This window comes from Tuber melanosporum (genome assembly GCF_000151645.1).
Source record: "Tuber melanosporum whole genome shotgun sequence assembly, scaffold_81, strain Mel28".
In the NCBI taxonomy this organism is placed as follows: Eukaryota; Fungi; Ascomycota; class Pezizomycetes; order Pezizales; family Tuberaceae; genus Tuber; species Tuber melanosporum.
Genome location: NW_003299130.1, coordinates 406,739 through 428,338, shown reverse-complemented (window position 1 = coordinate 428,338; position 21,600 = coordinate 406,739). Strand labels below are relative to the sequence as shown.

At 45.0% G+C, this 21,600-nt stretch overlaps 6 protein-coding genes; 5 read left to right on the top strand and 1 right to left on the bottom strand.

Moving 5' to 3' along the window:
* The first annotated feature begins 506 nt into the window (after window positions 1-506).
* Window positions 507-2,597, top strand: GSTUM_00011290001 (uncharacterized protein). XM_002841828.2 has 3 exons: window positions 507-736; window positions 1,416-2,383; window positions 2,412-2,597. The coding sequence occupies exons 2-3, from the start codon at window positions 1,980-1,982 to the stop codon at window positions 2,527-2,529; spliced, it is 522 nt and encodes a 173-aa protein (XP_002841874.1). The 5' UTR covers window positions 507-736; window positions 1,416-1,979; the 3' UTR covers window positions 2,530-2,597.
* Window positions 2,598-2,645: 48 nt separating this feature from the next.
* On the top strand, window positions 2,646-4,212 carry GSTUM_00011288001 (uncharacterized protein; the record flags this gene model as incomplete). XM_002841827.2 has 4 exons in its annotated part: window positions 2,646-3,012; window positions 3,084-3,499; window positions 3,563-3,718; window positions 3,790-4,212. The coding sequence occupies 4 exons, from the start codon at window positions 2,646-2,648 to the stop codon at window positions 3,817-3,819; spliced, it is 969 nt and encodes a 322-aa protein (XP_002841873.1). The 3' UTR covers window positions 3,820-4,212.
* A 2-nt stretch (window positions 4,213-4,214) lies between these two features.
* On the top strand, window positions 4,215-4,740 carry GSTUM_00011287001 (uncharacterized protein; the record flags this gene model as incomplete). XM_002841826.2 has 1 exon in its annotated part: window positions 4,215-4,740. The coding sequence occupies one exon, from the start codon at window positions 4,215-4,217 to the stop codon at window positions 4,467-4,469; it is 255 nt and encodes an 84-aa protein (XP_002841872.1). The 3' UTR covers window positions 4,470-4,740.
* A 2,256-nt stretch (window positions 4,741-6,996) lies between these two features.
* GSTUM_00011285001 (40S ribosomal protein S11) lies at window positions 6,997-7,959 on the bottom strand. XM_002841825.2 has 3 exons: window positions 7,659-7,959; window positions 7,302-7,540; window positions 6,997-7,237 (listed from the first exon to the last, which is right to left on the bottom strand). The coding sequence occupies exons 1-3, from the start codon at window positions 7,834-7,836 to the stop codon at window positions 7,169-7,171; spliced, it is 486 nt and encodes a 161-aa protein (XP_002841871.1). The 5' UTR covers window positions 7,837-7,959; the 3' UTR covers window positions 6,997-7,168.
* Window positions 7,960-8,150: 191 nt separating this feature from the next.
* On the top strand, window positions 8,151-9,745 carry GSTUM_00011284001 (uncharacterized protein). XM_002841824.2 has 4 exons: window positions 8,151-8,216; window positions 8,270-8,383; window positions 8,431-9,145; window positions 9,197-9,745. The coding sequence occupies exons 1-4, from the start codon at window positions 8,208-8,210 to the stop codon at window positions 9,622-9,624; spliced, it is 1,266 nt and encodes a 421-aa protein (XP_002841870.1). The 5' UTR covers window positions 8,151-8,207; the 3' UTR covers window positions 9,625-9,745.
* Window positions 9,746-10,389: 644 nt separating this feature from the next.
* Window positions 10,390-15,477, top strand: GSTUM_00011283001 (uncharacterized protein; the record flags this gene model as incomplete). Its single annotated transcript, XM_002841823.1, has 2 exons — window positions 10,390-10,641; window positions 10,717-15,477. 2 exons carry the CDS (start codon window positions 10,390-10,392, stop codon window positions 15,475-15,477), a joined length of 5,013 nt encoding a protein of 1,670 aa, XP_002841869.1.
* Window positions 15,478-21,600: the final 6,123 nt, after the last annotated feature.

The following is a 21,600-nucleotide window of genomic DNA, read 5'->3' as shown; positions in this document are numbered from 1 at the left end:
GGCACCATTCGTCATAAAATCCCGATGCCTCTTGGTTCCGTCGACCGAATGAGCGGGTTCGATTGACCTGCCCTGGGGATTATGATAGTCTACCTACTATTTGAGAGATGTTATCACGGTCTATCTACGAGTAGTGGGATTACCCTTACAATATCATCACCTCAGAGAGTCATACACCGAGGGAGAGAAAGGGGGAGCTCGAGGAATATTTCTAAGCTCTATGTAACCTATTCCCGAGCGCGCGTGCTGAACTTTTATTATTATTGTTTACCCCCCCCCTCTGCTTGTGGCGGTTAAAGTCATCTATGATACCTCTCTGTCGGGTGTTGCTGGAGATAAAGTTTCTCCGGGCATTTTTTAATAATCACGATCAGCTCCGTCGCAACTCGTTCGACATCCTACCGGTATTAGCGGTATGATATTATATAAGAAGCGGGACTGAACTGAAACCACAAACCCTGTCTCCCCCCTCTTCATTTTTTCTCACTCTGTGTGCCGCCGCGCATCTTCATAACCAACTCCTCTCCCACCAATTTTTTTTCTTCTTCCTCCTCCCCACATTCTTCGCCATTCACGCAATTGGGATTTCCCGGGAAAAAAATCCTTCCCATCTCCGCGCAAGCTTTGTGCTTCAACGTAGACTTACCGTCAGATTTTCATCTTCCCCAGCAGCGGACTTGGGAGCAATCTGTGGAGGAAAAGTTGGACAAGGAAGCTTGACCCGTCATCACCTAAGGTGAGTTTGAGTGCTTTCCCAGACAGAGGATCCGGATAACTGGCCTCTTGCTTTCCCTGCGGGAAAGGTATGGTTGGATGGTACTTGGTTGGGTATGTGTGAGAGGGGCGGTAGATTGGGTCAATGAATACGATAGTAGGACAGAGTAGCACCAGTCAATCAAGCAGTTAGGCAGACAAGGTGAGCAGAGGATGGATCAGGGAGGAAGTGGAGGAAGAATAGGAAGAAGAAGAAAAAAGAGGGGAGGATTTCAAAGAAAGTTGCTTGATGCTTGCTTGCTTCCCCCCACATTAATACAATTGGAGGAGGCTCTCTAGCGACTCTCACATATCCACCCCCCGTGTATCTGTCACAGATTGTCGGAGAGAGAGGGAATGGGGCCGGGGAGGTTATCTCCCGGACCTCTACAGTGCCGTGCTCCTCTTCTCCCTGCTTCATCCTACTGCTTGCATTTCTGCAACTGCAGCCGCTCTGCTCTTTGATCTGCTGTTCCTGCTTGATCTCTGTTACCGCCACACTTACCATCTATCCTTCATTCCTTCCATCAACCCCCTCCTTTTCCACTACCGGTACCGGTATTCCGACACGCACCCCCTTCCACACCCCTCTCCGTCCCTCGCTCATATCCAATCCCCTGTCTGCCGAGAAAGTCTCTTTCGGATACTAACAACTCATATAGTATCTAGCTACAACAAACTCCCTTTCGAAGCTATTTTATGGTCGAATTGTCTCCAAACATTCCAGACACGCTCTGAATCCCCCACCCCCTTCCCCCGCTACCCTGCTTTCCTGCTCTCATAGCAGCCTGCCAACACGGCCTCTCAAACGGGCAAAGCGGACCACGATTGTCCATTTACCCCCCCTCTCCGGTATTGTTGCATAATTCTGGGTCACCACGGAGTGCCATTCAAGACGACGCCGTTCCTCGAGAGCCAGTTCCTCCTTTTCTTAAATTCGCTCTTTGAACCTCCATAACCTTTCTCCTCCTCCTCTACCTCCCTTTTTCCCGTCGCATCATCCTCCATTCAGCCTCGTCTGATCGAGAATTCTTGGCTGCGGCCCACCCCCCTCCTCCAAGCTTCGCCACCAGGGATAATCAGCCAGATTTCTCTATCATATTACCAATCTTCTATTCCTTCCTCATACTACCTCCATACTCTCTCACTACCCGACTTTGCTTTATATTTGCTAGAGACAACTGCTTCGTTACTAAACACCCATACCTTGGCTAGACAAACAGAGAATGGGTCAGCAGCCTTCCAAGAGACCAGGCGAAAAGGGTAGCGCGCCGGCAAGCTCCTCCACGACATCGCTCGGCGTAGATGGAAACACCTTACCGATAACAAAGTCGGACACTCAAGGCTCTACAAGATCTATTCGCGGATCGATTCGTAATAAGATTGCAGCCTCGACCAACAAGGATAGTCCTTCGACCTCTCTCGCTGCTCTTCCTAGTGCTACAGACAAGTCTGATGCAGCTTCCGTTCGGTCCTCGACCAGTGCACGATCACGACGAGAGTCCAGAAGTTCTAACCCTAATCTTCCTCCATCTTTAACCTCCTCTCTCTCTCGGTCCGTACCGAACTCCGAACCTTCCACGTCAACGAATACCCCTTACGGTTCTACCAACTCTCTGGTTCCCCCACCGTCGCCGGTTCACGGATATGTTGGAAAGGGCCACTCTGCGGTGGAGGGTGGAAAGAATAAGGAGGTGGACCATGTCTCTGATGTGCCTGCTGGATCTGGTTCCATGCAACCTCCCCATTTGCAAGCGCCCAAGGAATCGATTTTGATAAAGCGGCCGGGCGCTCCGAACCCTGTCACCATCGGAAATGGGTCCACAGAGGGTGGTTCGCCTGGAGCAGACAATATGCAAATGTCCGCACTCAAGTCCATAGACCTCGACGATATGATCACGCGGCTTCTCGATGCTGGGTATGCTGGAAAGGTTACGAAGGCTGTCTGCCTCAAGAATGCCGAAATTACGGCCATTTGTCATGCAGCCCGAGAAGTCTTCTTATCGCAATCTGCATTGGTGGAGCTGAGCCCCCCAGTAAAAATTGTGGGGGATGTGCATGGCCAATACACAGATTTAATTCGCATGTTCGAAATGTGTGGGTTTCCACCCAATGCAAATTACCTGTTTCTGGGCGATTATGTGGACCGGGGCAAACAGAGTCTTGAGACTATTCTTTTGCTTCTATGTTACAAACTCAAGTTTCCGGAGAATTTCTTTTTACTAAGGGGGAATCATGAATGTGCCAATGTTACACGAGGTATGTTGTCACGTCCCGGTTGAATTATAATATTCATGTTACGGGGGGCTACTGATTGTGATCATCCGTAGTGTATGGATTCTATGATGAGTGTAAGCGTCGGTGCACCATCAAGATTTGGAAAACCTTTATCGATACTTTTAACTGTCTTCCAATTGCCTCAATTGTTGCGGGTAAGATCTTCTGTGTTCACGGTGGATTATCTCCATCTCTTTCACATATGGACGATATCCGGCAAATTGCACGCCCAACGGATGTTCCCGACTACGGATTGCTCAGCGATCTCCTATGGAGTGACCCGGCTGATATGCAAACGGATTGGGAAGAGAATGAGCGAGGGGTTAGTTACTGCTTTGGCAAGAAGGTTATCTTGGAATTTTTGGCGCGGCATGACTTTGATCTAGTATGCCGGGCGCATATGGTTGTGGAGGATGGATATGAGTTCTTCAATGATAGGACCCTAGTGACAGTCTTTTCGGCGCCGAACGTAAGTTGAACTCTTAGCTAGTATTTAGAGTCGCTAGAGAACTGACAGAGCGGGTTTATGAAGTATTGCGGAGAATTCGATAATTGGGGGGCTGTGATGTCCGTTTCGGGCGAACTCTTGTGTAGCTTTGAGTTACTCAAGCCCCTAGACTCTGCAGCGTTGAAGCAGCAGATGAAGAAAGGCAGGGGCAAGAGAGCATCGTTGATGTACCAGAGTCCGGTGAGTTGAGCTCCAGTCTCAGAATCCATCACATGCGATAGGTACTGATTATATTCGCCGGAGAATTACAGCCTGCAAGTATGGCTGCCCAAAGCGTCTAAACTTGACGACCGTGTCTTCTATTTTTCCCTAGCTTTTGTTCGGTGTCTGGACGATTATGACTGTAGCATGCCATGAATCACCTGGGTTCCCGAGGCGGGAGAAGAGGTCCTTGACGAATTTACATGATTTTCTGGAAACGCAGAGGGGGCAGTTTATGAGGGTGGGTTGGAAGAGAAGTGAAGTGTGCTCGCAAACCGGTGGGGGTGAATTTTGTCTTTCCATTTTTTTCTTCTTTCTCTTTTTCTCAACTCTTTTTACTTTTTGCTTTCTACTTTCCTTTTACTTTTCCTTTCTTTTCTTTCTCAAGCGTTATCGTCGGTGGGCAGAAGCAAGGTACGCCATTGTGTATCAATACGGAAAATAAGCAAAAATACGTACAATATGTATTTTGACGATGGGCCAGGTTGAAGATAATAGGGGGCACACGAGGAGTTGGCATCTTTGTTTCTTTTCTTTTTCTTTTTCCTCGTCTCCTGTATTTTTTTCTTTTTTCCTCTTCCCCCTCTATATTCATATTCATTCCTATTCGTACTCGTATTCTCATCTAGGCTCTGGCTTCTGGTGTTGGTTCTTTCTTGTCTTGTCACCATTTCTTAATTTATGGGAGGTTTTTTTTTCCCCTTTGCCTGTTCTTGATTCCACACAATAAGTTTCTGCTTTCGGTTCCAAAGTTTTCTCTGCTTCATTTGGGGGATAGGGATGGACTGCATTACGTTTGCTCTCTCCCCATCCCTCTTGTCTCGTCTTGTCTGACTTGGCTCATTCGGGCGGGTGGAGGAAGACTAGACGGGGGCGTTGAATTGCTTTTAGTCTGCGTTGCTTTACTATTTGCGGATGGGTCGGCCATTCTGGATGGATGAGTGTTTTTTTTTTTTGTAAGAAACCTAACTGGCTAGCTACCATACGATGTGATAAATATTCTTTTTTTTTCCTCTTCCTCTTTTCGAAGTTTCTTGAGACTGTGATGCTTGCTTACTTGCTCTTACTGTATGCAGTCATAATATGTCACTCGATCGTTTGGGTCAGGGTCGGACGGTTTGTTAGGGTCAGGGCAGTGAGGTTGATACCGAGGTGTGCTTTGGTAAGGTTTCAGCCTGCCCATTTGGGTGTTCCCGATGATTGGCCTAAATTGTGGCGTTGTATCATTTAATACCGCAAGAACTCGAATAAATGGTCCTTGTACGAGTACTATGTAGTCCAAAATTTCCTCCCCTGGAAAAAAGTCAAAGAACACAACAAAAAACACCGGACCTTACTAGGAGAGGCAAGTTCAACATCCTAGCATAAGGACCAGTTATTCGAGTTCTTACGGTAGGTGGTAGATCCGCAGGCGTACCGTAAAAACTCTTGATCCACCATCTTCATCCTGTGACGAATGTCCATGTAAATTGCGACAGCCCAGAACAAAATTGTGAAAGAAAGTTAATGAGATCCAACACAGCCAAATGACTCAGGCTTTACCACGTCAGGAAATCACTAATACTTCTTAAGAACTTTTAACTCAGAAGCTGAAGATCACAGGACTAATGGAGATGGTGGATTTAAAGAGTTTTTACAATATTAGAACGGACTGGGAGTGGTTGTTGTAGAGATGCAAGTACAGTACAGTACAGATGTTAGACTATTATGCATCACTGCGTAAGAGATATTGCGCGTGCCAGGGGTGCCAAGAGTGTGCGTGGTTAGGCGCCCAGAATGCTTGCTTGCTTGCAACCTGGGTCACCTCAACTGACCGAACTGTTCAGCGCATCATAACTTTGCAGTTCAACCTAACTTTCTATGACAACCTCAGGTAGCTTTGTGGCTCAACATGACATTCGAAGACTAGCATACCATACATGAGCCCTGTGATTCTGGGTGTCCACTGCCTTCACCAAATAATTTGCATCGGTAGACACCTTTGTATAAAAGTTTACTGTTAAAACGTTACGACTAGGTTCAATTCTCATTCATCCCATACTTTATTTTAATTATTATGATACAAGTATGGATGGAGAATATTGCAGTATCGGTATGCGGTTTACTCGCATCACCAATCAATTCTAACTTGGCCTTCAAACGAACTCAATAAAACTAAAATATAATTGAATTCATAATAATAATAATAATAATAATATTATTATTATATATAACAAAAAAACAAAACAGATGTTTCAAAATATTGACTTTATTGGCTTACAGTGAAATATTTTTTAGGTCTATCAAAGGATACTCTACATGCTAGAGGAGTTTTATATGAATTCAATTATATTTGTTGCATTTTCAAAGTTGTACCTTTTTCGCATAACTACACCCAAATAATAATAATAATAATAATAATAATAATAGTGGTAATAGCCAGACTGTAATCCTGATGTGAACATAGACTTGGCTTTTTCACAGGAAACTTTGTGCAAAGACAACTACTGACGTAAATTATTTGGTGAACACTGGCACTATAAACATCTGGAACCATAGAATATTATGTGTGGTATGATACTGGTACAAGTACTTGTAGTCTCTGAATGTCATGTTAAGCAATAAGTTTGCCATCATAACTTACATTGGGCTATAGAGCTATGCCGAACAGCAAAGTTAAACGTAGCTAATTATGGGGCACTCGCCCCCGGTTGCGAGCAAGCTAGAATTTGGGGGTTGCGACATCCAGTCATGCCCTTGGCACGAGTATGATTACGGTCAACCGCTTCAGGTTTTGCGGTACGGTACTCGTATTATGAAGGGAGGGAGGAGCTCTATGGTATGGTATTTTGCTTGCGGTTGGGGGGGGCATTTATTTATTTCTGAGGCTATTATGTCGCATGGTAGCTGGGAAGTTGGGGGTGGGTGGACAGATGGATGTATAGATGGCTGTGGAGATTCAGTCTACGGTGGTGGATTACGGGGCGAGACCGATGATCCGCCGCACCAGCAGTGCTCTCGTTAATGGGATATTGTACCCCAAGTACTTGTTTTTTTGGGTTTTGCAGGATTCCCCTAGTCTTCCCCCTCCTTCTGTTGTCCTCCCCCCCCTTCCATTGTGGGGCCCATATATATTTCCGTCCCTCTAGCTGGCTATTCGTTTGCCCATCCAGGAACCGCCCATGTCACCATAGCAAATCCTGGCTCCCAGCACCAGTCAGCCATAATTAACCCCACTACTGAGGCCGCATGAGAAGCAGGGGAAGACGAGGCGCCTCTTTTTTTGAAGCTCATTCACATTTTTGTTTTTGTAACACAGAAATACAATCACCCTTCATGGTAGCCCATATCATTAGCCGCATGCCGACATTGTATTACCGTATCCCTGCAGAAAAAAAATAAAGAGCAAATAACAAGAAAAAAAGAAAAGGCCCCGTTTTTATTGTTTGTTTAGAATTTCTGGAAAGCCTTCACGCCCTTGCCAGTGCGAGGGAGGACGCGGAGGACGTTGAAGCGAACCTTTCACAAGAACCTTTAGTCAGCTCCGTAGAAATTGATAATGGGGGAAGGCAGGGAGGGGTACAGTTTTCGACAAGGGCCTGCATTGACCGACGGTAACCTGATCACCCTCCTCGACACGGAAAGCTGGGGAAACGTGTGCCGAGATGTTCTTATGGCGCTTCTCGTAACGTTGGTACTTAGGGATGTAGTGCAGGTAATCACGGCGAATGACGAGGGTTCTGTGCATCTTTGTTGAGATAACAGTTCCAGTAAGGATACGACCACGAATGGATACGAGGCCGGTGAAGGGGCATTTCTTGTCTGTTTGTTGTTGAATTAACCAAATCCATTAGCCTTTCTTTCTCCCCATCCCTTGTTGCGTATCTTCCGAATCTCAAAAATCCATTCCTTCCATAATTTTCCAGAATAGGGAACAAACCAATATATGTTCCCTCGATAGCAGTCTTGGGGGTCTTGAACCCCAATCCAACATCCTTATACCATCTTCTCCCACCTTTTCCCACTCTCCTCTTTGCTGGGCGGGTCTTACTAGCAAGGAAGATATGGGGCTGCTTCTGAAACGCGCGCTCAGACTGGACTGTCAATTCGGTAGCCATATTGTCGTCAGTTTGCTGAGTTTGTTCTTGTTGTTGACGGGGTGTTGATGGCGGGGCGTGGGGGAGACGGCCGGGTGTTGGCTTTTTTTTTTTTCGTTGTCCTTGTCGTTGGGTGGGTTTAATTCACTTTCGGCGGCAGCGAGGTTTGACAGGGGCTGCATGGTTACCCGATTGTGTTTTGTGGGTGACTGTGGTGTTGCGAGGGTTCTGCCCTTGATTAGATTGATTTGATTAGATGGGCAAGATTGATTAGATCGTTTGGAATCAAGATGTCGGGTATGGCCCTTGTCTGAGGAGACAACGTCAATGGTGGTGGGATTGATTTTTGCTTTGTTTTATGCAACTGGTGATTACACCGATAGCATTCCGAGATGGCGAGTGTAAGGAGTTTGCTCCTTATTCCTTTGAGATACCACAGCTAAGCTCTACATAGCACGGTATTTCTAGAAGCGAATACGCTACGCAGTCCCGAGACGAGCATCGCCGGGCGAAAGAACTTAAAAAGATTGAGGAATACAACCAACTTGCCAGCACAGTTCAAGAGCAGGTATTTGTCCTCCCCCATGCAGCTGGGGAAAAGCTGACGGATAATAGAGGCTAGCGACAGAGCACAATCTTGAGGCGCTCGAGGGAACTACCCGTCTACTGAGGCTTAATCCGGAGTACTACACCATATGGAACTACCGGCGCGAAATCCTTCAACAGACGCTTTTGGCTAAACACTCACCTCCTGGGATCGCCCTTTCTCCTACTTCAGCTTCCACTCGAACCTGTCTCGAGGATAATGAAGCGAACCAGGACCCAGAAGAGGTTGCCACGTCTGTGCATGCGGCATACACTTCTAGGGCAACCCTCCACCTAAAGGAGGAACTCGCTTTCTTACTACCACTGCTCTCCTCATTCCCGAAATGCTACTGGATTTGGAATCACCGTCTGTGGACCCTCCAACGTGCAACGGAAATTCTACCCGCCGATAAAGCAGGCAACTTCTGGCAAGAAGAGTTAGGCCTTGTGGGTCTCATGCTACGTAGGGATGTTAGGAATTTTCATGGATGGATGTATCGGCGGTTTGTCATTTCCAACATCGAGTTTCCGAGACGGAAAAGTCTTTCTGGCGATGAGGTTGAAAACTCTTCATCGAGGGATACATCGCTTGTGGAACAGGAGTTCGCATATACAACTAAGATGGTTCAAGGGGTTGGCGGCATGAGTAATTACTCGGCATGGCACAACAGAAGTAAACTTATCCCGAGGCTACTGTCTGAGAGAAAGTGTGGAAGGCAGGAGAGGATGGATTTTTTGGAAGATGGTCTCCTTTCACTCCTCATTCTCACCGAAAAACGCTAATAAACGGTCATAGAATTAGAATTACTAAAACGCAATATATCTACGAACCCCCACGATCAGTCGCTTTGGTTCTATCACCGCTGGCTAATATACTCCAATACTATCACCCCGGATCGCGATACACCAAATGCTATCTCACCTTTTATGTCCCGCGGAACAAAATTGCTCATGCTAGCTGCCGAGATAGATACTCTTCAGGATCTACTTGAAGCGCATGCAGAATGCAAGTATATTCTCAAAGCTCTAGTCGAGTACGTAGGCCTATTACAACGGGTCAGAGAGGATCCAAGAGACCCGGAGGATGTTGAGGAGGAAGAAGAATGGACTGCAGATGACGAGGAAAAGAGGCGGGTAGATAGGAGGGTGTGGCTGGCGAAATTAGTCTCGATTGACCCGATGAGGAAAGGGAGGTATCAGGAGATACTAAGGGGTTTGGATTAGCACTGGTTTTCGCTTGCACTGTGTACTGCGGGGTGGGAATTTAAAGAGAGGCAGTGGTAAAATTCTTTTCTGGAGTTTTATGATTTTAGATGGGTTTGAGAATTATAGGGCTTTGTGTTTATTTACAAAACTAATAGTCCTGGGCATGAAGTTTTTGTAGACATTAAATTTTGTAAGTTACCGCATCTTTACGGAAGCTTGTAGATAACGGGATATTCAAGTGTACAATCGAGTGATGCTTTATGATGCATGTCCGAGATCGGATGAAGCGTAGAGTGGGGAGCGAAGAGATTGTTTCACATAATATTATTATAGAGAGTTTTATGACACCCACCGTGAGGGTGTTTTCATTTTTTTATGTTTAGTCGTGGTACGTTTGAGTTTTGTAACTAATGTACACCGTCTGTAAACTATTTGTATCGTACTGACGAGCTTGGTGCCGAAATAATTGAATGTAGACTATCATACGGAGGCAGTCTTGAGTACCTACTCGAGTATATAGTGTATGTGCCAAGAGATCTTTCAAGATTAGATGATTAAGGGGGTGTCAGTGACAAAGTCGCGACGCAAGATGCAACCAAGAAACTGCAGATCATAACAAACCGCCACAACCAAAACAATCCACGACTTTTCTTATCATACCCAGTAATATTTCCACCTTCACCCTTGCCCTTGCCCCCGCTTATACCATCGATAAGGGGCACGACCTTTGCTCACTGAGAAAGACACTCAAACACCTCTCCCCTTTACACATAACTCTGCACAATGTCTTCAGATCAACAGCAGCTGCCAAAACCGCGGCGCTCTCGCAAGTCGATTGCCGTGATGCCGAGTAGCTCTGTTGCTTCAACTCAAATAAGCAAAGAAAACTCATCATCGACAGAGTCAACAATAGCAAAACCTACTCGCAAATCTCGATCGAAATCATTGGGACCGGGTGGTCTCGATGCGCTGAATGGTACATCTAATGGCCGGGGGCTGAAAGATGCGAACGGTAATGGGAGGAGAGTATCTTCGGTTCGTAGCCACAACTCGCCCCTATTATGTATTCTCAACGAAACTGACTGAGAAACCACTTTTTTGTGAACTTAGATCATACCGCAGGCTCAAGTAAAGTCTATCTTAAAACCCACCTTACCGCTTTCGCCAATCCAGGCGATCCCCGCCCATAGGTCTCGAGGGGGTAATAAGCAATCATCTTCGGTATCCCAACCGTCATTGCAGTCATCCTCTGCAAGCACTTTACTCAATTTTCAACCGCCCCCCTTTCCTTCCAATGCAGTGCCGACCACAGTTCCTGTACGCACTGAAGAGGAGCAACAGAAACGGGCAGAGATTTTAGCTGCGAGAGCTGCACGTCGGCAATCTCTTGGTAACCGCCGTGTCTCTTTCGCTCCGGAGGCTACTCTTCATACTTGGGACGTCGTGGAGTACTACCGCGGTGACGATGGATCATCAACACCTAGCTCTACCGGGGGTAGTAAAGCATCTACACCTGCCACTGCATCTTCAAACCGAACAGGCGATTTCGGCGGTGTTCAGGCGACTCCTACCCCTGCTGCGCCCCCCGATCCAAGGCTTCCAGAAACTCCCCCGAGTGTACACAATAAGGGAAATAATCTCTCAGCTCCAACGCCACCTATGAACTTTAATAATCCCGAAGACGACTTTTCTTCCCCTTTCTCATCAGGAACTGAGGGTGCTCAGAGTCCCTTTGCCGGAATGCCCGAAGCGGAGGCCAGTAGTGATGACGATAGCTTGAATGATTTCGGCGATGACACTGCTGGCGGGCGGACATTTGTTTCGGTGGCGGGCGACACTACTGTGGGGGATATGAGTGTAGATATGGAAATTGCGGATGACGAAGTCACTGGAGCTTTTAAGGCGTTTGGTAAACGCACTGCATGGAAACTTGAAGGGGCTACAGAAACCGGCGAGCAGTCAAACCACTCGGAAACGGATGATGAGGCTGAGAGCCTTAGCGAGGATATGACTATGGAAATGACTCGACCAGTCGGCGGGCTTTTGCCATCCGCCCCTCAGCTTGTGACTGCTCGATCAGGGCCTGACGACGATGACGGCGAAACAGCTATGGACATAACCAGACCTGTGGGCGGCCTTCTCGCCTCCCCCAACAGTCTTGCGGCAACCACCACCGAGGATATGGCTGTGGATATGGATATCACGCGCCCCGTCGGTGGTATTCTGGGGAATGCCGCAAAGGCCCTAGAGAGGGAAAAGCGCAGGTCTCTTGGACTACATCCCCAACCTTTGGTCCAATACGATAATGAAGCTGGAGAGGATGAAGATATGGATATGGACATGACACGGCCACTGGGTGGCGCATTTTCTAGCTGCCCTTCCAGCGAAGCACCTACTTTCGAGGCCGAAAACCAGACCATGGATATGGATTTTACTCGACCTGTCGGCGGTATACTTTCGAATGCTGCAGTCAACGAATCACCTGGATTTGTAGACGAAGACCAGACCATGGATATGGATGTTACTCGACCAATTGGTGGAATCTTGTCCAAGGTTTCGGCACAGACACCGGCCATCGATTTGGAGGATCAGACGATGGATATTACTCGGCCATTGGGCGGCATAATATCTGCTCCTCAACCATGCCCTCCCTCCCCGACCTCACCTGATGCCGAAGAGAATGAGGAGATGACCATGGAGTTTACAAGCGTCCTTGGAGGTATTATTGGGTCCGACAAACCTAACGACACTGATGGGAATGTGGAACCACGAAGGGGGGGTTTGTTAAGTGGGGTTGAGTGGAATAAGGATCAGGAGCGACTTGCTAGTCTTGCAGAAGAGGATGAGGGGGAGTCAGCTATGGACATGACCGTTGCAATTGGCGGAATCTTGCCTTCGACTACAAAGGTGAACGAGCGAGCGGTAAAGGAATCTGCTTCGCTTTATCCTAAAGTTCCGGCTCTGCGGGGGACTCGGGATGCAGATGACACGGGGGAGGAGGACGGGGATCTCAGCATGGAGGGTGTTACTATGGATATCTCTACCGCTATCGGAAGCATCATGCCAAATTCTAGACCTTCGTCAGCCCGAAAAGGAAAACTGGGCGAGCATCAACAAATTGCAAATGAAGCAGTGCCAACACCTGTTGCGCCGTCGATTGCTGAGCTACAGAGAGAGATGGGGACTGTTACGGATCAGGGAAGCCCGACCCCAGCAAAGAGAAGAACTAGCAAGAGGTTGAGTGCTGTATCAGCTACGGGAAGTGAGAAGAGGGTTACTAGGGGGAATAGCACTGCCGCTCGCAAGAGCGTGGAGAACGCACATCCCCAGTCTCCAGTTCCTGCCCCTGCACCAATTGCTGCACAGTCGGGGACTCCACAACGGAAACAGGAAAACCCCCAAGCCACCCCCCAAGCCACGCCCAAATCCGTGCCGAACTCTACTCCCGTTACAAGGATTACCCCGGCTACAAGACCTCCTTCAGTTACAAAGTCTACTCCCGTTAAAGAGCCCATACTACTTACAGTGGAAAAGCGCAAGGAAGACTTCATCTTTGTAACCCCTCAGAAAAAGCTATCAACTCCTCAGCCATGCACACCTCCTGAGCAACTCACCCCAGCAGTGCCGGCAACTAAACCAAAGACTCCGAGCAAGAAGGCCCCAATAATTGAGACCCCACTGCGTGCGGGTTGTATCAATGGGGGTTACTCGATGGGCTCTAAAAAGAGAATTGGCTTCCCGACTTCACCTTCGCCAATGAAGCAGAAAACTCCAGTCAAACATGCTACGCCAATGGCTTTCGGTTCCCCCATGATTACTAAGGGAATGGGTATCGACAAACCCGGCTTGGGATCTCCGCGTATCGCAGCGAAGCTTTCTGAGCGAAAGTCTATTGGAGAGGAGATGCCCTCGTTCTCTCCGATTATGGTGCCCAGGGATTTGGTCAAGGTGTCTAGAGAAGACGATTTGGCCGATGCAGAGGAGGAGCGCAGAGAGAAAGAGAGGGAGACAGAGAGGAGGATGAGTCTTGACCTGAGAAGTAGGATCGACATGTTGACACCAAGGAAGGCCTCTCGTAAGAGTCTGGCTTACGGTGCACTGTTGGCAGGCGCGGGCAAAAGGGAGAGGAGTGATGAAGCATCGGCGGTTCTGGGAGGTGGAAAGCGGAGGAAGAGTGTGGATGGGCCTATTGCTGTTGGCGATAACCATGGTTCTACAACCCCACAGGCGAAGACTCCGAGAATCGAACGCCCTACCTTACCTACACCTGGCTCTGGCCGAAGGCAGACTCCAAGAAAACGGTTAGTTGTTATTGCACCGGAAACACCGGTTATCATCGAGTCTGCTGGCCCTACATCCGGCCAGCCGGGAGGGCAGTCTCCAGAGGAAGCGATGCTAGATCAGGCGCTAGAAGAGGAAGAGGAAGAACCAAAAATCAGTCTTCAAGAATTCCTAAATATGACCAGCATCACTTTCCTTGACGGCCTTACTACAACCAAGCGCCGTCAAACTGGATTCCCAGGCCTTAAGAAGAGTCGAGGAAGCATGGATGATGAAGCCGAAGCTTGCCTAGCAGACTGCATTATCGCCGGCGCTTGCACCGTTCCCATGCTCGACCTCTTCCAACATTCTTGCCGCGAGCTAAAAAAGTACATCCGCGAGGGGCGTGAGGTCGTCAAGACAATCGAAGGCGACACACTGGAGGAAAACCCCCTGCTCTTCCGGGAATATATGGAGGCTCCGCCTGACATCAAGCTTATCATGGACACCCAATTCAAGAATGTCAAAACTCATGCGCGATTCCTGGCAAAGGGGATCTGGTACGAGTGGCGGATGAAACTCCTCGAGGGTGTTCGTGCAGCACTGGAAGAAAACCTCAAGGGCCTCAAAGGCGACGAAACTCTGCTCTCAGAAGCCCTCGCAGCTGGCCAGAAACTCCTCCCAGAAATAATCTCCCGCTTTGAGGCTGCAAAGTCGAAACTAGACTATTTGCGAGAGATGAAGCGCAGAATAGAGGCAGACGATAAGGCGCAGCTCGCCATTGCCCGGGAGAGCCTCCAATCAGTGCAGTCCAAGGTTGAGCAAACAAAGGCCGAACTTGCCCAGCGAAAGAAAGACCTTGAAAAACTCGACGCTCAGCTTTCAGAGCGCGAACTTCGCAAGCAAATGCTTCAGTCCTGCATCGAAGAGGCTGAACGCGTAAAGGAGATGAACAGAGGCTGGTCGGAGGAGGAGGTCAGCATCTGGAAGTCAAAAGTCACGGCATTAGAGCGAAAGCACGGATGGAGTATAATCTCGGCGGTAGATAGGACTATGGAATTGCTCTTCTTGAAGCAGCTTCGCATACTCTGGGATTCATGCGCTCGTGCAGTTACGGGGGTGAAGTATGTCCTGCCAGCTGTTTCTAAGCCTTCGGATCCAATCCCACTTGGCGAGGTAGAGACTACCTTTTTTATCACAGCGCTGGAAAAGAGGTTGTCTGGGGCGGGAAGTTTAAAGGCTGCCGTGAAGATTGCGGACGAGTATTGGCGGAACGCGCTTACTGTCATGGAACAAATCAGACAGGTCCGCCGGTTGCATCCTACAGAAATTACTCCTCTAGAGGGCGGTGATGAGGGACTAGTCGTCAAGGTCAGTGTTCTCATTCCTGAAATACGCTCCAAGATCCGGATTGTGTTATTGCTGGATGGCGATCTTGAAGTCTCTGGCAGGGCGAAAGTTGTGTATGGAGGCGTGAACGAGGGCGTTGTTAGTGGGTTTGTGGAGAGTGGGGTCAAGGCTGGCGCTTGGAGGGGAGTTGTTGAGGAGGTTGTTGGAAGGTGCCTTGATGGAAGGAGGAAGGGGGGTGTGGGAGTTCCTACTAAGCAGTAGAGCACTGCAGAGGGGTTTTTCTTAAAATGTTTGAGTTGGTTTTAATGGAGTGTTTTATTATTATGATCATGGGTGGGTTTGGATTCGCATTTTTTTCTTTTTCTTTTTTTGGGATTCGTCATTATTAGTTCAGTGTTATTGGGATCTTTTTCCTTTCTTTTTATCTATTTCACTTCGTTGTATGGTACTTTTATCATTCTGTTGATGCTCTTTGCCATTACTTTTCAGAGTAAGGTTTGTGTTTTGGCATATGCGAGTGATTGTGTATGATCATCCTAATTCAATTAACTCCTGGGTTAAAAGAAATAATAGTGGGCTATTCTACTCGGGTACTTGTAATATTGCACCCCGTGCTTCATTCATCGTATGTTGGTTGCTCTACGTATCTTCCCGCTAAATACATGTTGCTGGGAGAAATGCCTCCTCAGCTAGTCTAATATGTACTATCATACGCAGTACAACTTTTGAGGAGAATTGAATAGAAAAAAAGAAGAAGGTAATTATAAGGGAGTAAAGGAGGTGAAATTGTAGATAATTATTAAATAAATATGATACAAGAAATAATATATCACAATTAAGTTGTAAAACTTCAGTTATTACTATTACCATCACCAAGATTTATCCTATATCATACTCAATTAAAGCATTCCACAATGCAATTGCCTTGGTCCTCCTTCCAAACAATTTGTACAATAATAATTATGAGATTTTATGTGGTTTTATAGGAATTGCTTGCAAGTAGTAGTAGAACTTTGGAACTTCAAATTATTTTAACTCTTGTCACAAGAAGGAAATAAAAAAGTAGGCAGTAATGCAATTTACTAACTGGTTTGAGTTTCCAACTTCTGTTACTATGTGTTAGGCAGAGATGATCTGTATAGACTTAGAATTGTCTAAGTTAAGTGAAATTTGTTTCGTAGATAGAGATTTGTCTAGGGAGGCTCAAAGGATTACTCATTTCATTTATGACCACTAAGAGTAAGGTAAAGTAGAATATAATCGTAAAAATAATATTATATTGTTAAGGTCTCTTCCCTGTTGCTTGATAATGTCTAAAAGCTTAGGAGGCATTTCGATATTTATATTCTGCTTCTGAGTGTTTGTGAACTAAATCTATTTCTCATACAAATTATATACATCTCTAACTATTACTCACAATATTGGGTATTCTCCAAAAGTGTGAATACAAGGAGACCCTGAAAACCATCACATTCTTTTTCAGTAATTTACTATTTTGCCAGTTGGGGAACTGTGCTGTTTCCAACAGTAATTATCTGATCATTGAAGTTCTTAGACTTATGGCCTAGTTCTCAATGTAACGAGACACCACGGAGTACTATTACAGTTAACCAAACCTATACCCATACCGGTATCAAGAGACTACCGTGGTAGGAATGGTGGTAGACTAGAGTCTACCAGCTAGAGATACTGTTGGTTAAGTACCTTGGTTGGACATACTATACCATACTAAGAAGTATACGGGTACTAGTAAGGAGCGGTAGTTACCCTACTCAGTAGGGTAACCTAAGTAGTCAATTTGGGAGTTACCCTGAATTACTCAATGGTACCTCCGGGTAGAGTTACCTTACTCTATAGAATAACTCAGCCTGCCGTTACCCTACCTTTGGACTAAAGTTACCCTGCCTTGGGCTATGGGTTACCCTGTTATGGAGCCAAGTTACCCTACCTTGAAAGTAACTTGTTACGCAGGACTTTGGGGGAAGTTACTAGATTGTTTGTCACGTGAAACTACATAGGGTGTTCAAATCTCAGATTGTGCGGATGATTCCCGCACAACCAGTTGAGCTCTGAACAAGCTGTAACTTGGAGGTGTGATGGCTAACACCCCCCTCCGGCCCCGCTATAAGTCCCTGGCATCATGGGCTACAGCTTGGAGAGTTGCTATAAGCCTAGTAAATGTCTTCAGGTCGAGATGCTCCTGTAACACTGTATATGTTCCCACCGTCTGTCTGACTGGAAGCTGTCCGCAGGATATATGAGGGCGTAGAGGTGAACCTGGAGAATGGTCTCCAGGTGGTTTTGTGTAAAATGGACCAGAACCGATGGAGTAATACTACTTTGAAGTCTAAGGTAGTATGTGAGATTACTAAAAGCTAGTAGACGAGGTAACCGAAGTCTGTTGCCATGAAAGTGTAATAGTATTAGAGAATTGTTAGGAACTCTGAGACACTAGTCTAAGGTCATGATAAGACCTGCTTCTAGGAGGGTTGACTGTGGGTAGCACCTATTGGTAGTCAACATCCGAAAGGGTCTATTGGGGGCGCTACGTGGCTATCATTTGGAATGATATAGAATAGAGTAGAACCGAATAGATGTTTAGAGGCTGCGGATGCTTGTAGAAGACTAAGTGTATATGGGTAGAGAGTTCTATAGTTGGTATCGCATCTACTCGGGCATGACAGCTTGCCACTGACATGTTCGTGATATGAAGAGTTTTTACTCCTGCGGTTGCATTGTAGATGCAGCGGCTAAAATACTTCTATCGGGTGGATGTTAGAAAACCACAAGAGTAGTCTAGTTCGCTATAGGAGATCTGTGGTCTGACCCGTGGAGGTTAGCTAGGCAGTCCAGGGGAGTTGGGTGCTCGTGAATACAGAGTAGTAATGGAGAGCCAACTGACAGTATATGAAACCTACTTAAGTATATGTAAGTTCTCCTCTACTCTGGCAATCAACTACCTCTCGAGATCAGGACTTAATTGAGTAGAAGCTGTGGCTTAACGATATTAAGTTTTACTGTTTGTTTCTTCAAACTCTACTGTTGAGACTTTTGATATTTATTATATTTGTTCACTTTGCGGAAGAATTCATTTCAGTACGGTCGCAACCTTGGGATCCATCTTTCTAGAGGGAGCCCCCGTTACACTCAAGTCAAACTGTGTTGGCTCCAACTGTTTTTCTTATTGATGAAATGATCAGTTTCATTCATAAGTTGTGTCTGCAGAAGTAGTCATAAATGCAACCTTCTTAGGTTGCCAATTTTAAACTTCTATAACTCCTGATCCAACTGACAGATATTCTCCAGATAACTTCCTACTAGTTTACAGGAAGCAACTCTACTAGATTGACAGATAATCCCTCTGTTAGCAATGTCTGGTTGTTTAAGGTAGCATGGCTTTTAGTCATTGTTTAGTATTAGTAAGAATTCTCGCAACCATGAGGCATCCCCTACATAGTTGTAACCCTCTGTGATAACCTTTGATTTCTCTGGCAGTATCTCCCAAGAGTTCTAAACTCTTCTAATTATTGATGAGTGGATGTGAATATGTTAGCTCTGTATATTAGATTTTTCAATATTCAATATTATATTATTGTATGAAAAATATTCCGTTACTTATGGCCTATACCAAAGATGCCCCATCTTTGAAGCACAGTAACCTTCTGAGTAGTTGACAAATTTAACCTGTTTCACTTCTCAGATCTTGCCAAAGACTTTCTCTTATATATTCTGCGAACAGGATATTCTACGAACAGGATATGGTCGACTGGATGGTGACCATGTATATAATATTATTCAAACACCTTCAGTACCGTAATACTGTTAGGAGTACCAGGATCTGATACTTAGGAACCACTTAAAGTAGGTTAACCTCTCCTAGAATCAGAATCTCTGATTTTCAATACTTTCCTCTGGCTCCCTTATGGGGCCTGCATATTACCACATATATCTATCTCAGTTGCGTCATATGGGTATAATGATACAGAATTGAAGGTGTCAGAATAACACTGTATATATTGCTGCTGTCTGTCTAACTGAATCCTCTTTGCAGGACATAGGAGAGGGGACCATTGGCAAGGTCTGGGAAGTGAAATAGAGTAAATCTGTCAACTACTCAGAGAGTTACAAGACTTTAAAGATAGGTTATCTTTGGTATGAGCCATAGGTAATAGGATATTTTCACACAAAGATATGATATTGAATGTTAGAAAATCTATACAAAAAGCCAATATATTCATGTCTACCTCATAAGAATTAGAAAAGTTGAGAACTCCTAGGAAATACTATACAGAAGCCAATAGACTTCATAGAGTGTTACAACTAAGTTGAGGGATACATCATAATTGTAGGAATTGTCACCAATACTCTACAATGGCCAAAGCCTTACAATCTAGGATAGCCAAGAGTTGCCAACTAAGAGATTATTTACCAATCCAGTAGAATAACTTCTAGCAAATCAGTAGGAAGTTATCTGGAAGAAATCCGCAGGTTAAGTTAGAAATTATAGAGGTTTAAAGTAGGTGACCTAGAAAGGTTACATATATGACTACTCTCGCAGACTCAGCCCCAAGATAAAACTGAGCATTTCATTAACAGGGAAGACAATTGGAGACAACTCAGTTCAACTGGAGAACTAGAATAAAAGTTTGAGAACTCTAATAATTGAGTAATTACTATTGAAAACTATAAAGCTTTCTATGAAACAAAATCGTAATTACCAAAGAGAATGTAATATTTTTCAGGGTCTCTTGGTATCTATACTTTTGGAGACTGTCAGATATTGTGAGTTATATATGAGAGGTATATAATTTATATGAGAAATAGATGTAGTCTGCTGTAACCGGTACAGGTACTTGGTTATTGGTTTTGTTTTATGTTTTGTTTTAAGTATCGCTTTGATACTTGGTTTTGTTTTATATTTTGTTTTAAGTATTGCTTTGATACTTGGTTTGTTTTAAGTATTGTTTGATACTTGGTTTTGTTTTATGTTTTGTTTTAAGTATTGCTTTGATACTTGGTTTGTTTTAAGTATTGTTTGATACTTGGTTTTGTTTTATATTTTGTTTTAAGTATTGCTTTGATACTTGATTTTGTTTTATGTTTTATTTTAAGTATTGCTTTGATACTTAATTAGTTTTACCAAAGTGTATCGATTAATACCTTTGATTAGTTTCGTTCATGCTAGACATGAACAGATTTGTGTATTTAAAGACCGCCTGCTTCTACGATAGAAAAGACAGACTTCGATAGACATTATTTCAATATACTTGATTGAATGGTTACTTTTTTGTTCCTCAGTATGCCATCGAAATCTCCTTTAGTTCTCAGCTCTTGCCTCCTTTCTAGTAGAACAGGCCACCTGCCAACTATCGTATCTTTACCGATAACATGACTAGCACCTTGCGAACACGTTATATCTGTGAACACGCAGACATGAGATATAAATATTAAAGTATCTTCCAAGCCTTTAGACCTTGTCATACAAGGGAGAAGAAACTTTAATAATATAATATTGATTACACAATTCTATTCTACTTTACTACTTTACTCTTAGTTATAAACAAAACAAGTTACATTGAGCCTTCCAAGACAGTTCTCTATCTACAGAACAAATCTCAATTGGCCTAGTCAACTTTGAGTCCATACAGGTTGTTTCCGCCTAACAGATACTATAGTCACTGGATGTAACTGATTTTGATATATGTAATAATGTATGTAACTAGTTTGAGTACTCGGTTAAGGATTTGTTTTATGTTTTGTTTTAAATATCTCTTTGATACTTAATTTATTTAGAGTAAGGCTTAATACTGTTAGGAATATCGGGATCCGATACCTAGGAACTATCCTAAGTAGGGTAATCCTACTCGGAATCAGAATTTCTCGTCTTCAACATTCCTCTCTGCCCTCCTTACTGGGCCCACACATTATCATACTTATTAATCTCAGTTACACAGCTCAATTAGAATATCATGTGATTCCTCTCTGGAGGCTATATGTTCAACTCCTGTTGTCATCAAAGTTATTTCTGGTATGATATTGAGGTATTTTCTACTAATACTTCTTGTAACTGCAAGGCCCTCTGCATGACAACTGAGAACCTCCAACTGAGGGATTATGATTCTATCCTATAGAATCACTTTTCCTCTATACAAGGGAAGTTTCTATATAGAAATCTATTAGTTGGATTAGGATATATTGAGCTTCTAAGTGTGCGATGTAAGAAGGTTGTATATACGACTTCACAGAGTGGTACAGGGTAACTGAGGATTGCTGACCAAGGGAATATCTGTCAATTTAGTAGAATAGCTTGCTGTGAATTTGTAGGAAGTCTTCTAGAAGATATCTATTAGTTGGATAGGGAGTTATGAAGGTGTGAAGTCATAC